The 25,439-nt window shown below is 46.8% G+C and overlaps 2 protein-coding genes across 6 annotated transcripts in view; one reads left to right on the top strand and one right to left on the bottom strand.

Annotated features, from left to right (window-relative positions):
• Positions 1-58: 58 nt before the first annotated feature.
• On the bottom strand, positions 59-4,688 carry LOC143693655 (uncharacterized). The gene is made up of 2 exons (XM_077176292.1): positions 4,046-4,688; positions 59-135 (listed from the first exon to the last, which is right to left on the bottom strand). The coding sequence occupies exons 1-2, from the start codon at positions 4,686-4,688 to the stop codon at positions 128-130; spliced, it is 651 nt and encodes a 216-aa protein (XP_077032407.1). The 3' UTR covers positions 59-127.
• Positions 4,689-4,690: 2 nt separating this feature from the next.
• Positions 4,691-25,439, top strand: part of PLCB1 (phospholipase C beta 1) — a 327,471-nt gene continuing 306,722 nt past the window's right edge. For 2 of the 5 annotated variants that reach the window (XR_013181595.1, XM_054629483.2), the window contains exons 1-2: positions 4,692-4,978; positions 14,954-15,031. Coding sequence is in view for 4 of the 5 variants with exons in the window: in XM_054629483.2 (XP_054485458.1) it covers positions 4,880-4,978; positions 14,954-15,031 (177 nt within the window). In the remaining variant the exon portion in view is untranslated. Of the gene's footprint in view, positions 4,979-14,953; positions 15,032-25,439 lie in introns of all 5 variants that reach the window. The other 3 variants (XM_077176290.1, XM_077176291.1, XM_077176289.1) reach the window with 2 other exon arrangements.

A 25,439-nucleotide genomic window follows, 5' to 3' on the forward strand; every position in this document is an offset into this window, starting at 1 on the left:
ACAAATGCACAGCTTTGAAGTCAGGGCAGTTTACCCCACCTGTGATTTAACAAACCTGGTAGGCCATGAAATCTTTCATAATTAACTTCAACATTCTTACATGTGTTGCATGTTTTATGGACTGGTTTTAACAATCTGTAAAAAAAAAAAGTATTATGCGATTCCAGTACCTAAAAGGTGAATTAACACTTTCTAGGGAATGCATTACTGACTTTTTAACTTGCCATTTTAATTGTTGAGCATGGCAATAATTTTGTGTTCTTCTGGAAATAGTTTGGGGTTTCTTTTTAGCAGAGGCTAAGTAGGCAGGGGGACATGGAGAGGGGCCCATGGGATGGAGCAGCATCGGGGAAGGGCCTCTCAGACCAGGGCCCATCCCAGTGACAGAGCAGGGTAAGAGGCATCATGGGTGAGGAATTCTGCCAGCAGCACCTTCTGTCCAAACCATCCAGGGCTCATTCTTTTTCACACAGGGTGTTTGCTGGGGGATTGTGGACTGTTTCTGGTGATGTGGGGTTCCCCAAGTGCCAGCTGTGCATCAGGTCAAAATCCATCCAAAATAAAATATGGTTCCAGTGAGTGTAGCAGTTACCCAGCCGCCTCCTTTACACAAAGACACTGTTTGTGTCATAATTTCCATCACACTGCATTGGTCTTTATTCTCCCAATATTATACAGACACTTGTGATTCTGATGTGAGGGAAACATTAAGATGATTTCAACAGGAAATGGACTCTTGTACAAGATTCCCCTCCCCTCCCAGTTTCTGTGTAGCAGCTGCTGTTGCCAGGCTGTCTGTGTTGCTATGGTGGTGGTTTGTGTGCCAGAATTTTATATTCACTCCTCAGGAGTCACCTGATTGAGGGGCTGTGCTACCAAAGTTCTGTCCTGAAGATGAGGCCTGTGTCTGGCTGCTGGTGTGTGTGTGTGGCACCTGGTGAAGGGAGCAGATGAAACATCAGCACCTTCCTCTGGCCCTCAGCTTACAGGAGAAGGAGCAGATTGGCTCTCTCAGGCAATGAGTGACTTCTGCATTTGGCTGCTGGCATTTCTTAGCACACAGGGCAGCTTCACCTCACCTTGTGGCACTCCTTGGTCAGCTGGGAGCTCTGCTGTCTGCATGATGTGAGGTAGCTTCTTAGCAGAAGGACTGAGCTTTCACCAGAGAGATTTCTGTATTTCTTTTCCAGATTTGTTCCACAGAACTTAATGATCCTGCTCCCCCTGATAATTAGAGTATAATTTGACCCAATTTAAAAAATGCAATTAGGATGATAAACTCAGCTTCACCAGAAGTATATCTTTAATCCCAAATCTTGCAAACACTCAGGTTTAACTCTTAGTATGTTCAGTGCACTATTGCAGTGAAGCATTTGCAAGGCTAAGGTCCCTGTTCTCTTCAAAATCTAGAAATACCCCAACAAACTCAGGACAGCCAGTGAAATAGAGATTTAATATCTATTTCTCTGAACCCAAATTTAAAACAGTAAATTTAGGTTTTAGTGCACTTCTCATGTCACTTCACACAGAGTCATTCTGTGTAGCTTTTGCCATGTCTTCATTTGACCTGGCTTTGGTCAAAGCCCTCTGTTATTTAAATCAATTATTGCTCCTTTCCTGATTTGTTTACACACACATCCAGATGTGCATCTAAAACATTGTGTAGTCAGTTATTCCCCTGGAAATGAAATATTGGTACCTAAGCCCCTTACGTAAAAATTATGTTTTATGGGGATATTGCATTCTAACAATTTGTATTATCCATGCAAGGCAATCCCTTGACTGTCTAGGCTGGGATTTTTAAACCTAGAGAAATGAAAAATGTCCTAAAATAGTTCCTGCAGCAACATGAGACTAACATCCCATCTGATTTGTAGCATTTGGAATAACCACTTGAATAAGCCTATTGCTGAGTGGGTTTTTTCTAACACCATGTCTTTCCTTCACTCTTGGAACTGGAAGGGGCTGAGTGAAGGAGAAATAGAAGAGATGCATTCAGATGTTTAACTGAGCCTTTGGAGGAAGGTGTCTGGCTCTTCTGCTGTTAGGCTTGGTCCAATCATTTAAGGACAAGACCTTTGTACTCTTTCTGGGTGTAACAATCCTGCTGAGTGGGGCTGGTTTCCAGGTCACTGATCCCAGGCTTTGTGCAGAAGGAACTGGATTGAGACAGGCTCTGAATTTGTGTTTGCAGTATGTACTAGGCACCAAGACATGTGCTCCTTGCTGCAGCAGATGCCAGGGAAGCAATAGCAGTAACACATGAGCCAGCTATCTGGGTTGAAACTGAAATTCCCACTGACTTCACAGAGCCCAGGATTTTTCAGCACAGGCTGAATCATAGGCACTCTCCAGAGCTGTTGTTTAAAAGACCCAGGCATAATGCCATTTCCTTTGGTGCTGCTTCTTCCTTGTGATGGAAAATTCCTTAGATACCTGCCATATGCAAGGTGTGTTTCTCTTCAGGCAAATACTATTGGATTAAAATACTCAGGTCTGAAAAACCCCAGAATTGCTCCACACAAAACTTCCCATTTGTAATGACAGGCACCAGTATCAGAGCCCATCCTAATCCACAGGCCCACTTCTTCCATGTTCACATTAATGGTTGCTGGGAGCCCCTGGCTTCAGCAGGAATCCTCAGGTAGCATAAATTGTGATTTGTTTTTCCTTAACAAAGACTGTGAGTGAGTCCAGGCCAAGTGCAAGTGGATTTGTGGGTTTGTTGAGAACTGCCACAGAAGTGCCACCATCCCTGGCAGGTTTACATCTTCCCAAGGTCTGATTTCAGCAGACTGCTGGGAATGCAAGAGCTCAAGGGATCTGAGTAAGTACTGTAGCACCAGTACTCTCTGTTCTTATTGTCTGGGGATTTTAGTAGCACTTTCATTCTTTTGTATGCTCTATGAAATGAGATGAAAAGGCAGTTGTGAAAATGGCCCTGAAAATCTCTCCCATTTCCCCCATCATGGAGCAACCCCATCCGTCAGCGCAGCCAAAGGCAGAATTGGTTATTTGTGCTTTAAGTCATGGCAAATGGCTGGGAATTACAGCACAGCAAGCAGAGAGCAGGCTCTCATCCTGACTGGAGTGACACCCACGTTTGCAGGGAAGGTTAATAAGAACAAAAAATAGATCCAGTGGGTTAATTGGCCTTGAAATGCGTCCACTGCATGCATGGGGCCATGGTGAAAGGAGCAGGTTCACCTCCCACTAAAGGCAATCAAAAGCCTTTCATTGAAGGGGGAGAATGTGGAAAAGGCCCAGAGGAAAGGCTTTAGCAACTCTTTACAGTAAGAGCAAATCAGCAGTCCAATATGCCAGTTTTGTGGCTTTTTAATTAAAAAACCAGAACAAACATCTCCACACTCAGATTGAAGAAAAAATACTTAGTACTCTTTTGAAATATCATTTCTCCAAAGTAAGTTAAAAATACATTCAAAGACATTTTTCTGTGCAATTTGCTTTGTCTATAGCAGAAGTTTGGCCTGGTGCCCCTAAATACCAAGGGTCAGTTGGAAACCCCTACAGAGAAATTAGCAATCTCATGTGCTGTGTTATCTGATGCTTTATCTCTGTGATTGCACAGGGGCTCTCACACAGAGGAGGTCATTGGTGGAGCACTTTTTTCTTCAAACACATTTTCCTTAAAACCTCTGGATTCTGAACTTTGCTGGTTGAGAGGATGTTTTTCCATCTTTATGCCTTCTGAGTTGAGTATACCTAAAACTGAATTAAGGTCACATTCCTTTGTTCTGAGGAAGCCTCTTCATCTTACGAGATCAAAAAGCTGCGGTAAAGGCAGTTTCTGTGTATTTAAAGCACGAAGCTTTGGGAATTGTTTGTGCCACTCTTTCAATTAAAAGTTGCTCCTCTTTTGGCATCACTGTGCAGGCTCAGCACTGTCCTTCTCTTTTGCCACAACTGTTCCCTCAAAGCTGAGAAGTTTCACTCAACAGCAGGGAGAACTTCTGTGTTGAAGGTGGCAGAACAGCTGCCCAGGGAGGCTGTGGGGTCTCCCTGTCTGGAGGCATCGCAAACCCACCTGGACACGTTTTTGTTTCCCCTGCCTTGGAAGGGCCGCTGGGCTGGGTGATCTCCACAGGTCCATGGTGAGATTCAGCCCTCCTGGCCGCATCTCTCAGCGGGCCGAGACGCAGGCAGTCATCCTCGCTCCCTTGCTGGGCATTTTGGAGCGGTACCGGAGCCTCACGAGTGCTTTCGGCGGAGGGAGGTGGGTGCCTCTCCCATGCCCAGCGTGTCCCGGCCGGGGGAACAGCGCTGGCCGGGGCTGCGCTGGGGGAAAGGCGGTGCCGGCGGCCGGGGCTGCGCTGGTCGGGAGGCACCGGGCGGTGCTGGCGGCCGGGGCTGCGCTGTGCAGGAGGCACCGGGCGGTGCCGGCAGCCGGGGCTGCGCTGTGCAGGAGGCACCGGGCGGTGCTGGCGGCCGGGGCTGCGCTGTGCAGGAGGCACCGGGCGGTGCCGGCAGCCGGGAGGTGGCGCCGCGGCGCCGCCGGCGCTGCCCTGGGCGCGGGGGAACCTCGGGGGCCGAGCCTGGCGGGAGGAGGAGCGGCGAGGCGGGGAGGGAGGGAGCGGAGCGGGCAGCGCCGCGGCTCCGTGCCCTGCGTGCGTGCGTGTGTGTGCGAGCAGCGGGCGGGCCGGCGGTATATAGAGGATGTGCCGCCGCATGGCTCGCCCCGGCCGCTGCCGCGCCAGCTCCTTGGGCCAGCGCCAGTGAAGCCGCTCGCCCTCGCCGCCTCCCTGCCCGCTGCCGCCGCCTCTGCCGGCCTCCCTGCCGGGTTTCCGGCGTCCCTCCTGCCTCGGCCGCTCGCCGCGGCTCCTCCGCGCCGGGGCACAGCGAGCGCGTCCATGCGGTGCAGATGGCCGGGGCACAGCCAGGGGTGCACGCTCTGCAGCTCAAGCCCGTCTGCGTCTCCGAAACCCTCAAGAAAGGCGTCAAATTCGTCAAGTGGGACGATGTGAGTAGCCCTGCCCTTCCCCCGGCGGGGCACGGCGGGGTTTGCGGGGCGATGGGGCGGGAGGGCTGCGGGCCCTGCCCCGCTCGGTGCGGGGCGGCCACGGAGGTGTCCCCTGCCCCGCCGAGGGGTTGAACGGGCGGCTGAACGCCGGGCAAACTTTGTGCGAGGGCTGTCCTGTGGAATCGCGCTGGGCTGGCTCCTTTCGGGAGCGCCTTCCCCTGCCGCCTCCCGCGTTTCGGTGTGCGTGTTGCCACCGCTGTCCCCGTAACAGAGTTGTTTCAGCCTGCTCTCTCGCGTTCCACCTCCCGTCTCCTCCTCCCAGCCTCTCCTCTTCCTTCTGGCTCCTGCTCCTCTCGCTGTCTCGCTCGTTCTGGTGGAGTTGTCAAGCCCTGATGCTTTCTCCCAGTTCGGGTACCCTTGGGCACCTTAGTTCTCTTCTTCCTTGGCTCCTTAGGGCATGAGGCTGGCCTCACCATCACGTCTGCTTTCCCTTCACTGCTCGCTGCCTCCCAGCCCTTTACATTTATATAGCCTCACCTAGGAAAGGAGCGTGGTTTCCACCTCACCTTTGGTAGAGCAGCTGGGATCTCTTGCTTGGCCCGCTGGCTATGCCCGGGACACTTTGGGAGCAAAGGAGAGCTAAACGGCAGAGTTGTCCTTTTCAAAGCCTGCCGAGAAGGAGAGCAGGACGAGTCCTGTGCTGGCTCTTGCTCCGGGAGTCCAGCGCTGGCTGTTTGTGTCTCAGCTGTGCACGGAGGAGCAGGTGCCCCACAAAGTCCGAGAGTGCTGTCTGGGGCCACAGAGACTCGAGCCGAGGCAGAGAAATTGTTGGGAGAGAAGACAGGCAGTCTGAATGTCAGGAGAAGTGTTGAGAATTAGTTGTTTCAGAGCTCTTGTGTGTTTGCTGTGAGCTTGGCTGTGCTCAAGACATCCACAGCAACAGCTGGAGGGACAGCAGCGAGGGAGAAGGAGCAGCTCGTGTGTAACTTGGCTTGTTATATCTCGCTCTTGTGTCGCTGCTTTCAGCCTGTCCAGCAGCCAAACGTGTGAGCCTGACCCCTGTAAACCTGTGATAAACACTCTCAAGGAGAAAGAGAACATCAGAAACCAAACAACTTGCGGTGTGAAGTTTTGTTTACAGTAATAAGCGAACACATTTTTGAAAGGCTCAGGAAACTGACCTTGTCTGCATACCAAACAGTGGCTTTGATACAGGTTCTGCATGTTCAGGAACTAGGCTTGAATGAGAAAACGTTTTCTTTGGGTTGACATTTTCCTTAGGGTAGGAAAAGGCAGCCTTGTCATTTGCAGTTATTGTTTTATTTTTGGTAAGTTACCAAGGAATTTCCGCGTGTGTACGCAGAGGTCGAGCTAAAGACTGAGTCTCCAGACTGAAAGCCCAAGCCATCAGCCAACACTCTAAGTTATTAGAGTACTATTTCCCAAATAGTAGTTTGTATAGGTAGAATTAAAAGATGAAGAGGTGTTCTCCATGCATAGTGGATGTTCACCTGCTTGCTACAGGCTGGTTGGTAAAAAGATTTTCAATTGTGAACCTGAAGGCTGCACTGATAAAACATGGCTAAATTCTGGAGAAAGACCTGTGTTTTGGGTTAAAGGTGCTACTCAGCAGTCCACAGGTGTTACCTGGAGCGTGTGGCTGAGTTGGGTCCTGTTGTGTTTAGTGAGTGCTTTCACTGGCAGCCCTGTGAAAATTGATGCCTTCTTAGGCACACTGTGATGAACAATTGTGGCATTAACTCATTGTTGACTGTGCATTGTGTGTATATCTGCACGTTTCCCACCCCTCAGCCCTCCTGTCTTGCAGCCCTCCTGAGTGTTCTCAGCAGTAGAAGCCCCACAAAATCCAAGGTTTCAAGGGAGGGGAGTCTCCTCTGGCTGGCACACTGATATTTGTTATGCACCGTTTCTTCTCACTGTGAGTGGGAGTTCAGTTCTTCCATGCCTGTGCACTGGGGCAGCCTCCATCCTCTCCTTGATCCCTTCCCTGCTGTTTTGGGTTGCAGTTTAAAGATGGTCCTGCTGACTTTGCTTTGCATTTCACAAAGCAGAAGTGGTTGTTGTGAGTTGTTACCACTTGTACCAAGTTTCAGCCCAAAGCAAAGTTTTCCTAGCTGAGCTTTAAACCATGGAGAATTTTGAAATGGGAATGCTGGGAGCGTTTAGACAAGAGTGTGAGAGGTGTTGAAGGAATTCTGTGTTGAGTAGCATCACTGCAGATTACAGACAGGCAGGTGGAAGGCATGGAATCCCATCTCCTCTGCACACCCTCTTCACTTTCTAAATTGAGAAAGCATTAGGGTCAATTAAAAAGCTCTGGCTTTGCAATACAAGTCACTTTCATGCCTTGGGATTGGATGGAACACTGCTCCCCCCATGTAATGCCTGGTACACTATTCACAAATTCCATTTGGGGTCAGGGTGTGAAGCACTGAAGTCAAACAGTTCATTGTTGTCCTGTAACTTTGCTTCTCCTCACGCTGTTGTGTTGTGTTCTGTAACAGTATTCCAGGTCAGAAAACAAATTTCAGAATGGTCTCTTCTCGTGGTGTGTAGTTTTGGATTCACTGAGCAGAAATAGCTGTTCTTGAAATCTGTCAAAGATAAACGTGGCTGGTTGCTTTGGTCTTTTTTTGTGGCTGTGTCCATGTGTGTGCCTGGGTCAGACAATGGTTGGCTGAGCTGCCCCAGGTTGTTTCTTGAGCTGGGCCTCTGTAGCTGCTTCTCCCTGAGCCTCCTGGCTGCTGCCCTGGCTTTGAACAGCCGTGCCCTTGCATTCCTGGAGAGAACTGGCTGGCAGGGGGAAGGCCTGGCTGCATCCCCTCTGCTGTGCTCACTGCAGCTCTTCCTGATCAGAGTTTGCAGGGGGTTAATAAACAAATGTAATTAAGTTCACAGGTAAAACTGTTTTGGTAAGAGTTTAAGCTTAATGTAGCAGAATGTGTTGCTAGGCTGAGAAGGGTAAGGAAACTTGAGTATAAAGAGCAACTTCTCCCAGGAATTATCTGTCCTGAGGGCACAATCTGCCCTGGCTGATTCTTTCCTTGTTTTTCTCTGGCCTGTAGTGGGAACAAGATAGACATAACTGAGTCTTTAAGTAGCTCAACAGCCAGAGCACAGCTGAGCTGATATTTTCTGAGAGCTGTAATTGGCACACTCTAGCAAGCTAATATGATGGTGTAGGTTCAAAAATAGGTTTGTTTTCATTTCTTGCTTTAAAGCCTTTCTTATCTTCCCTAGTGATAGTATGTACTTTGCATAAAGATTTTGACTGATCTCTCTGTGGCTCACACTATTTACTTTCACTTTTAAGTGAAGTGCATTGCTAAGGTGAATTCTACCTAAACTGAGGGCCAGGATTGCAATTTTCTGGCCACATCTTTTTTCTCTAAGCACTGGATTACTGCAGCAAACCTGACTGGAGGCATTGCTTAGTGGCTGCAGGACTTCCCCAGGTGAGCAGCAAAATAGAACCCAGGTCTTTTAAGTTTTTTTAATGCCTTTCTCTTAGAGCACTTTGTCTTAATAAAGCATTTTTGAGCTCAGAGTGAACGCTCTGGAGATTTGCAGGCTTCTTTCTCTGTTTAGCATGTTTTAAAGAAGACTATCAAGAGTATGCCCTTTAACCTTACAAGTAAACATAACATCAGAGCATCTTTGTTATGGATAAGCTGAGATGAAACAAATAAACAACTTGGAATTTTTCAGAAGTTACTTAAAATAACTCTTTTCCCCCCTGCCTTTTTTTGTTTGTTTTTAAACTGTGCACAAGCCTGCCACTCCAGTACATTAGTGAGGACATGAAAAATGAGAAACCATTGTTCTGTGTGTATAAAACTAAAACAATAAGCTGAAGAGTTTATTTTTTTTGTGAACACTTTCAGTCTGGAGTGAAGAGGTCAAGTCCGGCATTCCAGAGGTTTTGTTGTTTCTTCTTTGTTGCTAATCTTTATGTAGTAAACAAGTATCAGCTCTGGGCTGTTTAAAAAGTATTTTATCTGAATGCGTGTAAGTTGTGGGTTTGGTCTTTTGCAACAGAGGAGATTGAATTTACAATTTCTAAGAGTTAATATTTAGTGAATTGGAAAGCCTGAATTTGGTTAGCTCTGTTGGAAAGCTCTTTATAATGTCAGTGTGGGAGGGAAATAAGATTTGGATCTGCTGCAGATGGGTTAAATGCCTGCCTGGGAAGGTCTGATGTTCAAGTCATTGGTGACATCTCTGTTAGTGGAGTTTGGGAGTCCTTTGGAGTGCTGGTGGATACACAGGAATGTGAAAACCAGAAAACAGCTCCTCAATAAGTGAGTGTTCTTTGGGAGAGGGAAGTTAACTGTGGCTTTGGCTGTGCACTGTGTGCTTTCCTCACTTCAGTGTTTGAATGCTCAGGACTCTTTTGGTTTTTTTAACCAAGCCTGGAGTGATATAGTTAACACACAATTAACTCTTGCAGTCTATTTCTAACTGTGCAGTCTTTGATCTATTAGAAAGTAAATGCTTCATAAGCACTTTTTAATTTATTTTCACAAGGCCCATTAAATTAAAAAATTTTACAGTTTCCAGTTATTCTCTTGTAGATCCAAAAAAAGACCAACATTAAAATCTCCTAATTTTGAATCTGTGATTTGATACCTTGGACCTAATTTTCAGCCTGCAGTGCCACACTGTCAGGTGTTCAGAATGCCTCCCCAGTGGTTTTGGATGAATTTGAGCTCAGCATCTCTGAAAATGAGAAAATGACATGTGGAAATGTAATCCAGTGTTCTCTCAAAATCAGAAGGCAGCATTTATGCTGATGAGCAGACTGGTTTAAATTATTTTCTCACACAAGAACTCTGTGGCCATGGTGAAAATCTTCTTGGTTGGCATTTCACTGCCTTTGCTCTCAAGTTCTCCCTTTATTCTCTGTTTTTTGACGTTTAGCTTGCAGCATTTAGGGGATCAAGCAAACAAATGCAGTAAGAGGCTCATGAGCTTGAGAGTGAGGATATCCTGAGAGATGGGGTGGGGTAGGACAGATTTCTGAGAAATCCCATTTGAGGCAGATCTTTGAAACTTGCAGTGTTTAAGCAGCAGAATGATGATTTCTGTCCTGGGGTGCCATCACCAAAGTTTTACCAGGTTTTAACAAGGATATCTTCTTGCATGTTCCCGTTGAGCAAGTGGAATTTCATTTTACACTTCCAAGATCAATTCCAGTTTGGTTTGGTGTTGTCCTTCCCCCAGAGGGAAGGTGACTCGTGTCTCTTTGTGCTTTGCAGCCTGTGGCAGGTTTGGTTCCTCTGCCCTCAGGGAAAGAGGGCATTTTGACCCTTCCCCAGTATTTCAGCGGCTCACTGCAGATGGGGTGGGAACTTTGCTCCTTTCACTGCAGTTCAGCCTGAGGAATTTGAGTTCTGACTGTCTGGTGATCCTGTTTAGTCCCAGTGTGAGCACACTCAGGGTATTTTGGAATTCTCAGGTGTCTGCTGAGCCCCTGTGCAAACTGGAGTTCTGCTGTCCCTTCTCCCTTGCTCTTTCCCTGCTTCCCCCAGGCCTGGAGTCCCCCTGGCTTGTGGGGTGGCAGGAGAACTCTTCCTGTCCCCAGGTCTGACACCTTTGCTCAGCCAGATTTTAGGCCCTTTGGCCAAAGTGAAAGAAATGTTCAAGACTATTTTGCCTCTGCCAGAAAGAGTCCATATTCTTAGCTTTGTGTTTCTGCAGTTTGGCAGAAATTTTCCAGAAGATTCAGGCAAGTGAAATAATGTGTAAAAGTTTTCAGGTTATATTTGGACATGTTGAGTGTCTCTGAAAATCTGAGGCAAACCCAGGAAAGAGCAGCCAGCCTTAATAAGGCAGTGTCATGAGTCCCATCTGTCAGAAGAGCTGAGGACAGAGGCTGCTCTGCTTTTCTTTGGAGAATCTGTTGATGTGAATTTTGACTGCAGCTGTTTCTAAGAAACATCATCATTGTCTATATGGGGTTTATTAAAACACGAGCTCTTCTGGCTCGTGGTCATGGAATAAAAGCCTCCACCTTGTGCACAGCCAGGCCATGGTGGTGCTCTCATAAATAGGGTCAGGAAGGAGCTAAACCCAAGCTTTCACCTCTTCACTCATTATCTTTGTGTGGTCATCTTTACTGGTCAGTAGCAGGGGAATGGGGGTGGCACTTTCTGCTCACTGCTGTTACAGGTAGGGCCCCACTCTTAAAACCAGACCTTGAAGCAGCCATTTAATTGTGGGTTTGTCCATTGATCCTCTGTGCTTGTGCTCTGCTGTGCCTGGCTGGTGAGGCTCACAGAGTTCCTGGTGGCACTTTCTGGGCATAAAAGTGGAAACCTCTTTGTTTCAAAGTATAAAATACTGAATATTGCTAATGCAGGCTCTGAGGTTGAGCAGCCAATTAGGAGGCAACTTAATGGAGTAAGTAGAGAGCAGCCACAAAACTCCTTTGAGGCTGTGGGACTGGAGAAAAGTAGAGAATTGGCCCTAAGTCAGCAAAGAGAGAGGTAGAGGACTTCTAAAGGTGAAATTAAAAGCCCTTTAAGAAATGATTCTCTGTAGCTGAGGCTGTGTGATACACAGCACTGGGACAGCCAGGTTAGGGCCACTTTTCCCAGGAACTGGCAGGGGCAGTCTCTGGTCCACCAGGGCACTGCTTGGCATGAGCACCCAGGGGTGGCATTTAACCCTCTGATAACCCACAGGCACTGGCACCACTGATGGGACACTCTCTCTTGTCCCTCTACCTCCTCTGGTCACAGCTGGTTTTTGCCTTGCTCACCTCATCCTGCACCTTTTTTATGTACTTGGAATTGCCCCAGGAGCCTGGCCTGCTGCTCAAGGGGCTGCTTTGTTAATAGCCAGAGGGATGGATATAGGATATAGGCTACTCTCCTACCACACATTGAGATTTCCAAACCCTTCAGCTTCTGAGATGGGCAACACACTTGGTTTGTTTTTTTTTTTTTCTGTTTTATTCTCACTTTTGCATCTGAGTGGGTTAGGGGAGATATGAGTGTCTGCCCCTGATTTGTTTGTCCTTGAAGTTTTGTTAGTTATTTTAGTTTTCCTGCTCCTCTGTTGTGTTCTGTCCATAACCCTTCTGTTCAGAGTTGTGTGTGGTTGGTCAGTCTGTTCAGGAGAGTTATGAGGTCAGCTCTTTGGGTGAGGAAATCGAATTAATGGACTTCAGGATGCTCATAAATGACTGCAGGTGTGTCCTATGGGTCATAAACCACAGCCATTCCCTTACCAGTGCAATAATACTTGTAAATAAATGCACCAGACAGTTGTTGCTTGGAACAAATATCCATTTCAGAGCCTTGAACTGCTGCTGTTCTTGAATGTATATTGCAGAAGGTTTTTTCAGGAGTCCTTTTGATTGTTTCCTCCTTTGCAGAGTGGGATAACAGCAAGAGACCTGTCCCAGGTGGCAGAGGACTCTGCTTTGCCCTGGAGTGGGTGGAAGGACTTGCAGAGCTGCTTCCCAAGGTTTATTTCCATGCCTCCACACCCAGACCTGAGCGTGGCATTTGATGTCAGGGCTTTACAAGGGTGTATTCACTATAATTCACTTGCAGAACATATAAAGCGTGGTGCACATGGCTTTTATTGCTGCTGCTGGCTGCATGGAGGAGTTCCTGAGGCACTTCCAGCACAAATACTTGTGCAAAGTTCTTCTCAGATCCTCGTGTTCATCAGCACGTTAATTGTGCTGTGACTGATGTCAGAGTTAATTAAAAAAACAGCCAAACAAAAACCTCAGCACAACCCAACAGCTTTCTGGAGCAGAAATTCCCAGAGTAGGACTCAGCCTGTCATGATCAAGTTTCCTTTAGGCCACTGATAGATATTGAAGGTTCTTCCCCCTCATCCTCTGCTTTGAGCCTGATTTTGGTCAGCATTTTACACATGTACAGGAGTGCTGCTCTGATAGCTGTGTGTCATCAAACACACTTTGGTTTGAAATGAAGGAGCAGCAGAATTAGTTCATCCTAGGCAGAATTACTTTGTGTCTGCTTCCCACCACTTCCTTCCCTTTCCCCCCAAAGTTCCTTGGACCTCATCCAAAGGCAGGAGGACACTTGGTCTTTATCTTTCCTCATTTTATATTTTCATGCACGTTTATGACACAATGAAATAAGCAAAAAAAAGAGAGTTATGTCTCCAGAAAAGGGATTTTTTTTTTCTCTTTTGAATAGTGGAGGTCTAAGAACCCTTTTTTAGGTTCTTGTGGATACAGATTCCTTCAGGGTCTGATATATTTTAAACCCAAATTTGCATGTTGCTTCAAACAGTACCCAACTCTCAGGTGTACAGGATGTTAAAAACTGGGGAGAAATGGGGGGGAAATAAGATTCTGCAAATTCTGCATGTCTGTCCTCTTAGGGAAGGGCAGAGTTTTAATGAAGGGTCAGTGACAGAGCTTTGGGCCCACCTGGGACATTCCTGTTTTATTTGTGTTTTATTTGTGTTTTATTTGTGTTTTATTTGTGTTTTATTTGTGTTTTATTTGTGTTTTATTTGTGTTTTATTTGTGTTTTATTTGTGTTTTATTTGTGTTTTATTTGTGTTTTATTTGTGTTTTATTTGTGTTTTATTTGTGGTGTCACTTCCATGAGCTTTCTTTGTGCTTATACTCCACCCTGAAATATGTTGAATTTAAACTGAAATATTGGATTGGATTTAAACTTGAACCTTTTACAGCCCTTTTTTTTTTCCTCAAAGCCATGTGGACTGACCTCACATATTTCTGTTCTGGAAATAGGTGAATGCTAAAGCTGTAAAATACCTGTAGCACCTCAACAGAAATAGAAATCCTTTCTGAGGAGGAACTGTGTGTTTAGCCTGGCTTTCTGGGGAGCTGAGGCTTAGGCAATTTTTCTGTATTTTTTCTGTATTTTTGTCCTTTTTTTCTGTGTTTTTCTGTCCTTTTTTTCTGTATTATTCTGTCTTTTTCCCTTCTGTGCCCCTTCCATAACTCCTGAACTGAGTTTGAAAAATGGGTAGAGGTCTTGAGACAGCAGTGTCTTTATGGATGCCATGGAAAATAGAAGAGGAAGAGGAGGAATCCTGTTAGGAGCAGGCTGCAGTGGGGTCAGGTATTGCTGGGCAGCCTGATAGGAGGGATGGGATGAGCTCCCAGCTCTGGAAAAGGTTTGGGTTGGAGCTGTGGCTGCTGGGTCAGGCTTTGCTGTCAGCCAGAAGACAGGAATTTTATTTAACCAGGCTGCCCTGCTCAGTGTGCTAAGAAATGGGCCTGGTTTTAAATGACTTGAACTGTGTGGATGTTACCAGACTAGACAGCTTTTCAAACAGTTTGAAAGTCAGGTGGAATACAGATATATTCCCATTACTAAAATATTCATGGTCTGATTAAAAAAAAATAAATTAATCTTAATGGAATGTTACTGACAAAAATCTTAAGGCAAGGAATGCTATTCTGTGTTTTCTAGGCAAATTCAGCCTTTGTAAAAGTTTTATAGATAATATATATATTTATATATTTTATCTATATAAAATATATAAATATCTATATATTTTATAGATAAAATATATAGATAAAAATGGTAAAAAATTTATAGCTATTTAGTGTTGCTATGTGAAGGTGAAGTCAGATCAAGGTGGGCAGTGGACACCTAGCTGTGATGTTTTACTGGGTGGGCTCTGGTTTGACATCCAGGGTGTTTTGCCAGTGGAACTTCACCCACTTGCAGCTTTTTTGGGTTAACTCCACGTGTTGACAAGCCTGCAGTTGTTAGGTGCTGCCTCCACAGGAATGGAAATACATTATGTCAGAAAAATGGAGATGAGGCAGGTGATACTAAATTCTTTCAGTGCCATCTTGCTAGTGATACCTTCAGGGTAATTCCTGGATGTTGCAATTCATTAGCACGGATGGCAAAGCAGCTTGTGCATAATTATGTGTTCTGTGTGCTGACATGGATTTCTTGTTTGTCCTTTCTCTGCCAGGACTCCACTGTTGTGACTCCAATTATCCTCAGAACAGACCCACAGGGATTTTTCTTCTACTGGACAGATCAAAATAAGGTAAGAGAAAAACTTCCAGCTCCAGAATGGTTCTTCTTTTTCTCTGTGGTGTGATGTGCAGTCCTGGCACAGCAGACAAGTGTTTTAGAATATATAGAAAATAAGTGTTAGCACCCTGAGCACCTGGGTGCAGCTTGTTTGGTAGCCAGGTTTGTATATAAAATATACAGAAAATGAGTGTTGCAGGTGGTGTTGTAGAACTCTGTATCCAAACTGGGAATTGAGTGAGTTTCTCCTCGTTACAGAGGTGAATTTTCAAGCACTTATCAAGTAAGTGCTTGTGCTGGCTCCCTGCTGAAAATGGTGTTGAACTTGGTAGTGCTTGAGCTTTGGCCTTGCATGAGTGTCTGCCACAAAACCCCAATGCGTGCTTGTAGTGTTCTGGCTGCAGGAACCCGGTGCACCAGTTGTGCTGCTGTTTTTTGGGAGTTCTTGTTATTTTGTTTAGATACCAGGGCAAAAATAGCTTGAGGAGAGAGCAGCCATGAAACGTGCAGGCACACTGGGGAGGCAATTTGTTATGTTAGATTGTGTTTATTTATCTTCCTATGTTTACTTTTGAGGGGAGATGGAGCAGGGTTTGCAGTGAGTCTGTTTGGAAGCGTATTTTCTCATTTTCTGGTGAAGATGCTGCCTTTGCCTGTGCTCCTGCAAGGCTGTGGTGGGCAGTGGTGAGTTCATCTGCTGGCAGGGCAGAGTTGTGTTAAATGAAATTGCTGCCAGGGAGTGCCCTCAGAAGCTGTGCCTGATTTACACTGAGTGTAAATCCTGTGCCAGGACTCAGTGCAGCCTTTTGGCCTGTTCCTTCCCTTGCATAAACTAATTGTACAAGCTAAAAAAGAACGATGAACTTTGTAAGAATAAGTGGAAACCCAGAGTTGGTTGGAGAGTTTATTTCACTTTTAATGTGTTTGGCGCTTAGACCTCCTTCAGTTTCCTACTGTTGTCTGTAAAAACAATGTCTCGGAGCAATTCTGTGAAGAATGGCTATTTATAGAATTGTTGTTCTCATATTCATGAAAAAATGTATTTATAATGCTCAGAGCATTTTTTTAAAGGTTGGGTATTTATGCAAGAGGTTTAAGTGTCAGTTTGGTTTTTAAACTTGCAAATCAAGACTCTGTAAAGAGCAAGAGGGATTTTTTCTGGTTAATAATTCATGACAACTAGGTGAAGCTTGTTTCTAAACACCATTCTAGCAGTGCCCATTTAAAGAAAGTAAATTTATATCTGCTGGGGTGCTGATAGTGCAAGGACTGGAAAGGAAATGCCATTTTCAGCTTTTACAGAGTATTTGGGTTCGTGTTGATTGTGAGATTGCAAATACATGAGAAAAGGACATTATATAGGAGATCCTCTTTAATTTCCTTCTCTTTGTGTGAAGTCATCCTGTGATGATAGTGGAACTATGTGAAGAAGTATGAGGACAATGCTCTATGTGATCACTTTCTCTTTTTTCCCCCATGTTATTTTTGTTTAAGCAATTGCTTTTGTCACCAGCAAGGCCTGTTATTTTGTGTGTGTGCAAAGATAAGCCTTGCTGCACATTGATGGAGTGGGAGAAGGCAGCTGCCAGCTTCCTTGGGCAGGCACGTTTTCCTGGGAGTGCAGGAGGTGTGGGGATGAGGCTGAGCAGCAGCAGCCATTTGTGTGTCCTGTGGAACAGTAAATCACTGCTGGACAAGGGTGTGCTGCTTAAAGCAGCAATCTACCCCCTCTGCTTGCTGTGCCTTATCAGTAAAATTACCTGAATTGCTGGGAGGGAGCAACCAAGCAAACAGAAAGCCACTCCCCTGTGCTGTATTTTTATGTAGCTCAGAGAGCTGGTGGTGAAGCCCTGCAGTGCTCCTGAACTCCTTGGCTGGCTGAGCTGCTTCTGGCATGGTTTTCTTGTTCCCTTCCCCTTGTGTTCCACCTGTGCTGCAGGGAAAGGCAGTGATGTGCAGTGTGTGCTGCCCAGCAGTGGCTCTGGGCAGTGTGAGGCTGCTCCTGGTGCAGCCAGAGCTGCGTGAGGATGGAGAGCAGAGCACCCTCAGTGTCCCCCCTGGAGCTCTCCTGGTGCAGCCAGAGCCCAGAGCTGTGTGAGGATGGAGAGCAGAGCACCCTCAGTGTCCCCCCTGGAGCTCTCCTGGTGCAGCCAGAGCTGTGTGAGGATGGAGAGCAGAGCACCCTCAGTGTCCCCCCTGGAGCTCTCCTGGTGCAGCCAGAGCCTGGGGCTGTGTGAGGATGGAGAGCACCCTCAGTGTCCCCCCTGGAGCTCTCCTGGTGCAGCCAGAGCCCAGAGCTGTGTGAGGATGGAGAGCAGAGCACCCTCAGTGTCCCCCCTGGAGCTCTCCTGGTGCAGCCAGAGCTGTGTGAGGATGGAGAGCAGAGCACCCTCAGTGTCCCACTGGGAGCTCTCCTGGTGCAGCCAGAGCCTGGGGCTGTGTGAGGATGGAGAGCAGAGCACCCTCAGTGTCCCACTGGGAGCTCTCCTGGTGCAGCCAGAGCCTGGGGCTGTGTGAGGATGGAGAGCAGAGCACCCTCAGTGTCCCAGCTGGAGCTCTCCTGGTGCAGCCAGAGCCTGGGGCTGTGTGAGGATGGAGAGCAGAGCACCCTCAGTGTCCCAGCTGGAGCTCTCCTGGTGCAGCCAGAGCCCAGAGCTGTGTGAGGATGGAGAGCAGAGCACCCTCAGTGTCCCCCCTGGAGCTCTCCTGGTGCAGCCAGAGCCTGGGGCTGTGTGAGGATGGAGAGCAGAGTACCCTCAGTGTCCCACTGGGAGCTCTCCTGGTGCTCCCAGGACTCAGCCCAACAGGCTGCTCAGGGTCAGGCTTTGCATGCTTCCCTTGCTTTCCCTGTAGCTTTCTGATCCATAAGTCAGCACCAGTTTGCAGTTTAGTCTCAGACCTGAGTGCTCCTCGTAGACAATCCAGGATTTGTAGTTTCAGCCCCACAAAGATCCCTTCCACTCAGGATATGCCACATCTGAGAGACAATTTCAAATAGGTGGCAATTTCTGTGTCTGGAGGTCTGCTCAGTAATTAATTTAAGCTCCAGTCTTGCAGTTGGTGTCCTGCATCTTGACACACACTCACTGTGCACTTGCACATTTCAGCCTCCCTTGCTGTCACCTGTAAGGGTAAATCCTCCACAATCACAGCACCCATAGCATTTCCCTATTTTCTGGTAACACTTGATACCCTTTGTTTTGAGCAGATGGCAGGACAGCTTTCTGATGTTAATTGTGTTTTCCAGCATGAAGTTCTTTTATTGCTGAAGGTTCTGGAATATTTTCTTCTTCATCTGTATGCAGACTGCTGGCTGATTCCATATTATTACTTGAATGCTTCTCAATGTGGGACTTAAAAGAAAAATTAATTAATGTGACAAGCTTATGTCTGTTACTTATCTTATTGTTTAGGTAACATTTCTTAACTACAGCAAATCCAGACAATATTCATTGTGGTGTTGGTTTTTTTTATGACCTGACTAAAACATAATTCAGTTTCTTGATTTTTTTTTTTCTTTTAACACAGAATGCCATTTCTTCCATGTGTTCTTATTCTGCTCATGAGTGTGGAAGAAAGATAAATCAAAATTTACCCAGGTGAAGAGAAGTCTGCTGGAGTAAAAAGGAGTGATAATCAAAAGCATTTTTGAGGAGATGAGCAGAGGCTGGAAGCATTTGGTGTGTTTAGCCCAGCTAGCAAAGCAGAGCCAGACAAAGACTGATTTCTGTCTATGGATGAATGTATTAATGGATGCATAGGCAGACTAGGAGAAGGAAAAGGTATTGTCAGGCAGTTTGAGTGTTATTGCTCCTGCATCCTTTGTCTGGAAATTGTTATGCAATCAGAAGGATGTGGGGAGAAGGCACTTAGCCATGGACTCAGTGCCATTCTACCACTGAGCAAGGGAAGGAGGGAGAGGAGGAGAGCAGCTAATTGCTTCTGGGCTGGATCCATTTAGGGGTTTAAACGTCTGAGGGTGGTTTGTGTGCTGTCCTGTCTCTCAGGAGCACACACTGGTTTATTGCCCTTTATTTTGAAGGGCAGTAAAGCAGTGTGTGGTTTATTGGGCAGCTGCAGTGGCATGGCAGCAGGCTGGGGACAGGGCATGCAGAGCCAGTGTCACCCACTGCCCCAGGAGCAGACACTGAGCAGTGTGTGCTAAAACTCCACACTAGTACCGGGTTCCTGGGAGCCTGAAGCAGCTTCTGCTGCCTCTTGTAAACAGAGGAAGATCTTGTTTGTCCCAAGGAAGTGTTTGTTGAGAAGCTCTACCGGTGCTGATCCTGTGTGGGAGGGATGTGAGGCTGGAGCTCCCCTCCTCAGCCCTGGGCCATTGGAGCATGGACAGCCCAGCCAAGGGCTTCAGCTCCAGCGTGTGCAGGGCACCACTCCTCACTCAGATTTTAGCTGTATTTGAGGGGAAAATGGGGTGGTGAAGCCACAGAAATACTCACAGGCAGCCATTCCTGCCACACTGACAGGCTGAGGCTATCTCAAGGCAGAGAGGCTTGATCCTATTCAGTTTTTTCACAGAATTCACACAGAATCACTGGGTTGGAAGAGACCTTCTAGATCGAGTCCAACCCAGCCCCAACACCTCAGCCAGACCCTGGCACCCAGTGCCACATCCAGGCTTTGTTAAACACACCCAGGGATGGGGACTCCACCACCTCCCTGGGTAGATAATTCCAGATCTTTATCACCCTTTCTGTAAAAACTTTTTCCTAATATCCAACCTGTATTTGCCTTGGTGCAGCTTGAGGCTCTGTCCTCAGTTCTGTCAGTGCTGCCTGAGAAAGAGACAAAGAGCCCAGCTCCAGCTGAGCACAGGCACCTTTCACCTTTTCACTGACAGTTTTGTAGTTTCCAAGGGGAAAGGTGGGGAAGTTTCTCTTTTAACAGGAGCAGGACTCTTTTCATGGCTGAGCATCCCTGGCAGAGCTGGTGCCAGCAGGCTGCAGCTGGACACAGGATGGGAGCTGGGCACAGGGCCTGTGGGGCCGGGAGTGCCGGGGGGCCTGTGGGGCCGGGAGTGCCGGGGGGGCCTGTGGGGCCGGGAGCGCCGGGGGGCCTGTGGGGCCGGGAGTGCCGGGGGGGCCTGTGGGGCCGGGAGTGCCGGGGGGCCTGTGGGGCCGGGAGTGCTGTGGGGCCGGGAGTGCCGGGGGGGCCTGTGGGGCCGGGAGTGCCGGGACTCTCTTGTGCCCTCAGAGTGCATAGAGGGGTTCCTGGGGATGAAAGATGAGAGGATTTTTCTGACTTGGAAGCTCCTCTCCCTCCTTGTGTCCTGGTGTGATCCTGATTCCTTCAGGCCTGAAGACCCAGGAATGTGGGAAGGGGAGCCTGAGGGCTGTAGGATTTGGTCTGGCTTCAGCATGTTTGTAAGTTTTCTGGCAATCCCATTGCCCTCTTCCAAATGGGAGATGATGTGGTGTTTTTCCAGCTGCTGGGGATTTTGCCTCTTAGGTAAGGAGCTCTTTTGTGTCTTTTGAAGCAGAGCTGTAAAACACTTGGGTTGGTGTTTGTATTGCCCCATGGGTCAAAAATTACGTTTACATTACATCTCTATATGCTTTACAGTACACCTGACAAGCATACAGTAAAGACTGAAGTTATTATATCAATATTTAAAATACACCTAGTAATTTAATGAGAGTGGAATATTTACTAGCACCAGGTTTAAAAATACCTGCTCCAAATCTCAGCTGTTTGGCTTAATTTATTCAAGAGCAAGGTGGCTCCGTTGTGCATCTCAGCACTGAAAACATCCAAGAAGTGCATCATTAAACATGTATGCACAGTTCTCTCTTGGCATGTGAAGAGAAAAAAACCTAAATAACTTAAACTCTTAAAAAACCCCAGACCTTAAACCCTTAAAAACCCCCAGGTCCATGTCCTGGCATTCTACCAGGCATGAGCAAGACTTGTGGGGGGCTTTTTTGTTGGGTTTTTTTGTTGTTTTTAAATTCTATATGAGATGCCTTGTGCTCTCAGTGCTCCACTACTTCTAAGGCTTCTCCATGGACTTTGTGTAAAAATAAAAAGCAAACTCTAATTAGCATCTGCACATTCTCCAGTGTCAGATGGGCACAAGGGGAAATAATGGCAAAGCTGGGAAAGTTGTTTATCCATAGGACACTTTTGACATCAGATCACAATCCTCTCCTACTGAAGGGAAAGTGAAGTTGATAAACTTGATAAAATGGTTTTGCTCTAAACTTAGCCCATTCCTGCAGGTATGAACTGAGTGCCAAGCTGAAAGGGGATTGTCCCTGAGTTTTGAGAGCAAAAATTGATTTTTGATTTTTGCTTGTTGTATTTCAGTTGGGAATTTAAGGATAAGGGGTTTCAGGCTCTGGAAGGTGGAGATGGTTCTGTGGAGGTCCTGCTCATCCTTTCACTGGGAATCTGGATGAGGAATCCTTGGGACAAGGAGTTGTGGGCATGTGAGGTTTTGCTTCTTACTGGCACTGGAAATTGGGAGTGAACCTGGAGCAGGCAGTGCAATAATAATGGTGGCACAGTGAATAATCTGGGTTTTGCACTCTTTGTGATTGATGAATTTGAGGTGTGGCATCAGGAGGCACCATGGTGGCATTAGGAACTTGAGAAGAAGCTTATGTTTTTTTCCCAACAGCTTAAAAATCAGCATGTGAGCAGAATAAAGGAAGACTGGGAAAGTGGTAGGGAATTGCCACAGACAATGAAAATGGGAGGAAATATTTCATGGAGGTCAGCTTCCCATCAGGCTGCTGATTTAAAGGAAATCTCTCTGCTTTCAAAACATGGAAATTGTTCAAGGCCCATTAGGGAAATGGTACTACATCAAACACAGATCTCTATAAGCATTTCCCACTGCTGAAGATCTCCCTGCTTGTGAGGGAGGCAGGAACACAAAGTGAGATGTTGGGTTTAATCCACAACACAGATCCATTTGCTGAAGTGAGGAAACCAAAGAACCTTAAAAATTGAGGATTGATGACTCTGGAGTCAGCCAAATTTATGTGCTCCTGGTTTCTCAGGCATTTTCTCCTAACATTTTTCTTCATGTGAGGATATTTTCCTTGCCCTCTATTGAACTTGGGTTGTGACTTCCCTCTAAAGATGAGGTTGTAGGGTGTCTTCTGTTTAAAAGGACTGAGACTTGGGAAGCTGTGGCTGTAGATGGATGTCGATGTCAAATGTTACAAGAAAATTGGAAATTTGAATTTTTATGCAAGAGGTTTTTATGGTGTGTCTGCTGGAGACTGTTTGGCTGTTACAATTTTCAATTTAAGTAGCTCAGTAAGGACAGCTTGTGTCCAAGCTGCCCAACATCCCCTCAGTGCCTTCCTGGGCTGGTGTGTGTTTTGCAGCTGAGCAGGGCTTGCAGTAAACACAGCCACAAGCCAGCCTGCCCACTCCTCTTTGCCTCTTTAATTAAAAAAAGTCTCTTGTGTTGGTGCCTGCAGCCTGTACATGGATTTGGCTGAATGTGCAGCGTCAGCTTTGCTGACTGACCTATTATTAGCATGGCTCAAAAATTGGCTGCTAGACACATCAGCCTTCCTGGCCTTTGGGAGGATGGCTGATCTCCTGGTGTGCCTGTTGGATTCACTTCTCCCTAATGCTTCACATCCTGGCTCTTTCCTCTCCCTGTTATGCTTCCAGGGATTTTTTTAGTGGGGGTTGTTGTTTTTTTTTTTTTTTCTTTCAGCTGTGCTCCAAAAATAACCATCTTTAAATCAGATATATTCTGTCTCCATACATGTGATCTTCCTGTGTGAACACACACACTCCCCTGCTCATCAGTGCCATGGGACAAATGTGTTAGAAATGTGAAAATTTGGGCCTTTTTTTTTTTTTTTTTTAATTTGAGGAGTTTGAAAGGTTGTCTTGAAATACAAGTGAGTGGCAATAAATGTCAGTTTTGCACTAATCCTTGCCTTATTTACCTTAAGGCTTTTTACCACTAAAAATGTGGATTTGACCCTGCTTCCTTCTCCTGCTTGTTCCTACAATTCTGGTATTTTACACATTCTGCAGTGCTCCATTGTACCCCACAGCTTTCCTTTTTGGTTTGGGGTTGGTGTGTGAGGACACGAGGCACTCTGTAGATCCCTGTCCTAGGGAACCTTTTCAGTCCTGTCTTTGCTTTATGGACAACTTGTATTAACCCAGCATTGGGAAAATACTTGGAATGCTGCAAATGGATGAGTTTTAGGTTCACTGTGTGTGTGTGATTTTGAATCATTCTAACTGTACAGATGCTTTTTGCAGTGCCAGTCTCCTGCAGTTGCTCCCTTGGTTGGAAGGTGTGTAAAGGCAGGAGGCAGAATCCTGGTCTGTTGTGCTGCTGGGTCTCTGAGCAGGCTCTGGAGGGTGTCACATCCCCAAAAGGGGTGACTGTGCCTTCCCCTGGCTGTGGTTTGTGTCCTGTCTTGCCTTTCCATGCCCAGCAGGAGGTGAGGATTCATCTCCATTGCTCCTTCCAGTGAATCTCCACACAGGCACGTTTAGCAGTGGGACTTCCCAGTGTCCACCCTTTACTGGTGAGCACAAATCCCAGTAGCAGGGGCAGGTTCTCACCTCTGAGACCCAGTCTGTGGTGTTGCAGGTCTGATGCTGAGCTGTTCCTCGTGCTCTCAGTGTGGGCAAGGAGCAGGGCTGCCATGTAGAGGATGGAGATTTGTCTTCTTTCGTGTCCCAGGAACATTTCCAATGCCTGGATTTTGTTGTGGAGGCTGGGCCATGTCTCTGTTCCAGGTGTGCTCTGCATCCTGTGAGAAGAACAGGGTGTTCTGCTGTCCCTGAGAGCTGCTGGTGGCTGGAGAATGTCTGCAAGTCCTGGCTCTGCAGGGCATGTCAGCACTCAGCTGCCCCATTATCCCCCTGCAGCTGGGGGACACACAGCACTGCTCTTTCAGGGCTGCACTCACACATCAAAGGTGAAATTCCAGCCCAGTGCCTCATCCCGGAGAGCTCCTGTGCTGTCTGAGCCTGGGCATTACCAGATCCTGCCCCTGATGCCAAGGCTGGGCACAGTGTGCCTGCAGAGCTTTGCTGAGCCCTCTGCCTCTGCAGGCACCTCTGGGGCTGTGCCATGCCCTGGGCTGGGGCTGTGCCACCCCTGGGTGCCCCAGGTGACAGAGGCTGCCCCAAACCTGCAGAACTCCATGGGCTGGGTGCTCTCTTTGGGTTTCAGGTTGTGTTTTTTACTGACAGCCAGCTCGTGGTTGCTGCACAGTATTTCTCACTGTAGGAACCTGTGGGTAATTTGGGCAGGTGCTTCCCTACTCAGGGAGCTGGTTGGTGATCTCTGCCTGATGAACAGCAGCAAGTGCTCTAATGAGAATCATAATGAAAATATATTGATGAGCAGGGGAGAGCTGCTTGGCACTGAGTGATGCTTGTTGGAGCCTTGTTAAAGCAGTAATGAAATTCTAAAGGAAGCTCTTTTAGTTTAATTCTGGCTGCCCTGTGCTGACCCAGGGCAGTTTGACATCAGGCCTTATTAAATAAAAGGTGTTATGAAGTGGAACACTGATGTTTGGAAACTAGGTGTGCATCCCAAAATTTAGGTACTTATCTTGGCACCTTCAACTTTGAGACTGGGACATTTTCAAAATAGTCTGTATTTAAGGCAGCTTTTAGAACAATACAGCAATGGGTTTATTCTTTAATTTCCCTAAAATTAGAGATAAGTAAAATAAAGGTGGGTTTTCTGCTTTGAATCTGGATTTGCTTGCTAGCTAGTAAAATAAGCATAGGGCCATGTTGTCCATGGAGAAAATCCTTGTGAATTGGGGTGACATACCACAGTGGAGGACCAGGCTGAATCATTAAATATATGTAATTTGTAATGATTTATATATTATATCTATATTTATGTGTCTATAATATGTTTTCCCTGACACAGCAAAATCCCCGGTTATGGTGATTGTGGAATTTGAAGCAAGTGGAACTTTGCCTTTCAGTTCCTTGCTCAGGCCTTTTCCCCTAAAGCTGAGGGGGTTTTTTTAGGTTCAGATCCTCAATTGATCCTTACTTAAAAAGCAGCATTTCCTTAAAAGCAGTGTGATTTGTAGCAGTGCTCCAATGGTCCATAATTCAGTGAGGTGTTTGATGAGTAACCAGTGCTTGGCAGCCAAGGGAGATGCTTCAGCAGCTGCTGGGTGTGCTGTGTGTCTGTGGACATGGTGTTTGGAGGAGCTCAGCAGGCAGTGCCCCTTCTCTGGGGGACAAATCCCTCAGCACCCTGCAGGGCTTGCCTGGAAAACCCTGAAAACCCTTGTGGCAGGGCAAGCTCTGGGCTATTGGCATTAATGAGTGCCATGCTTGGAAAGGATCTCAGCCAAATCTGGGGCTCTGCTTCCTCCCCCCTGGCAGACACAACCTGCAGGCATTCTTGCCAGTGGGAATTACTGGGAGAGCCTGTCAGG

This window comes from Agelaius phoeniceus, chromosome 3 (genome assembly GCF_051311805.1).
Source record: "Agelaius phoeniceus isolate bAgePho1 chromosome 3, bAgePho1.hap1, whole genome shotgun sequence".
Taxonomy (NCBI): domain Eukaryota; kingdom Metazoa; phylum Chordata; class Aves; order Passeriformes; family Icteridae; genus Agelaius; species Agelaius phoeniceus.

Bases quoted from the DNA above. Each gene is read 5' to 3' on its own strand.
- LOC143693655 (XM_077176292.1), bottom strand. From the start codon at position 4,688: ATGCGGCGGCACATCCTCTATATACCGCCGGCCCGCCCGCTGCTCGCA.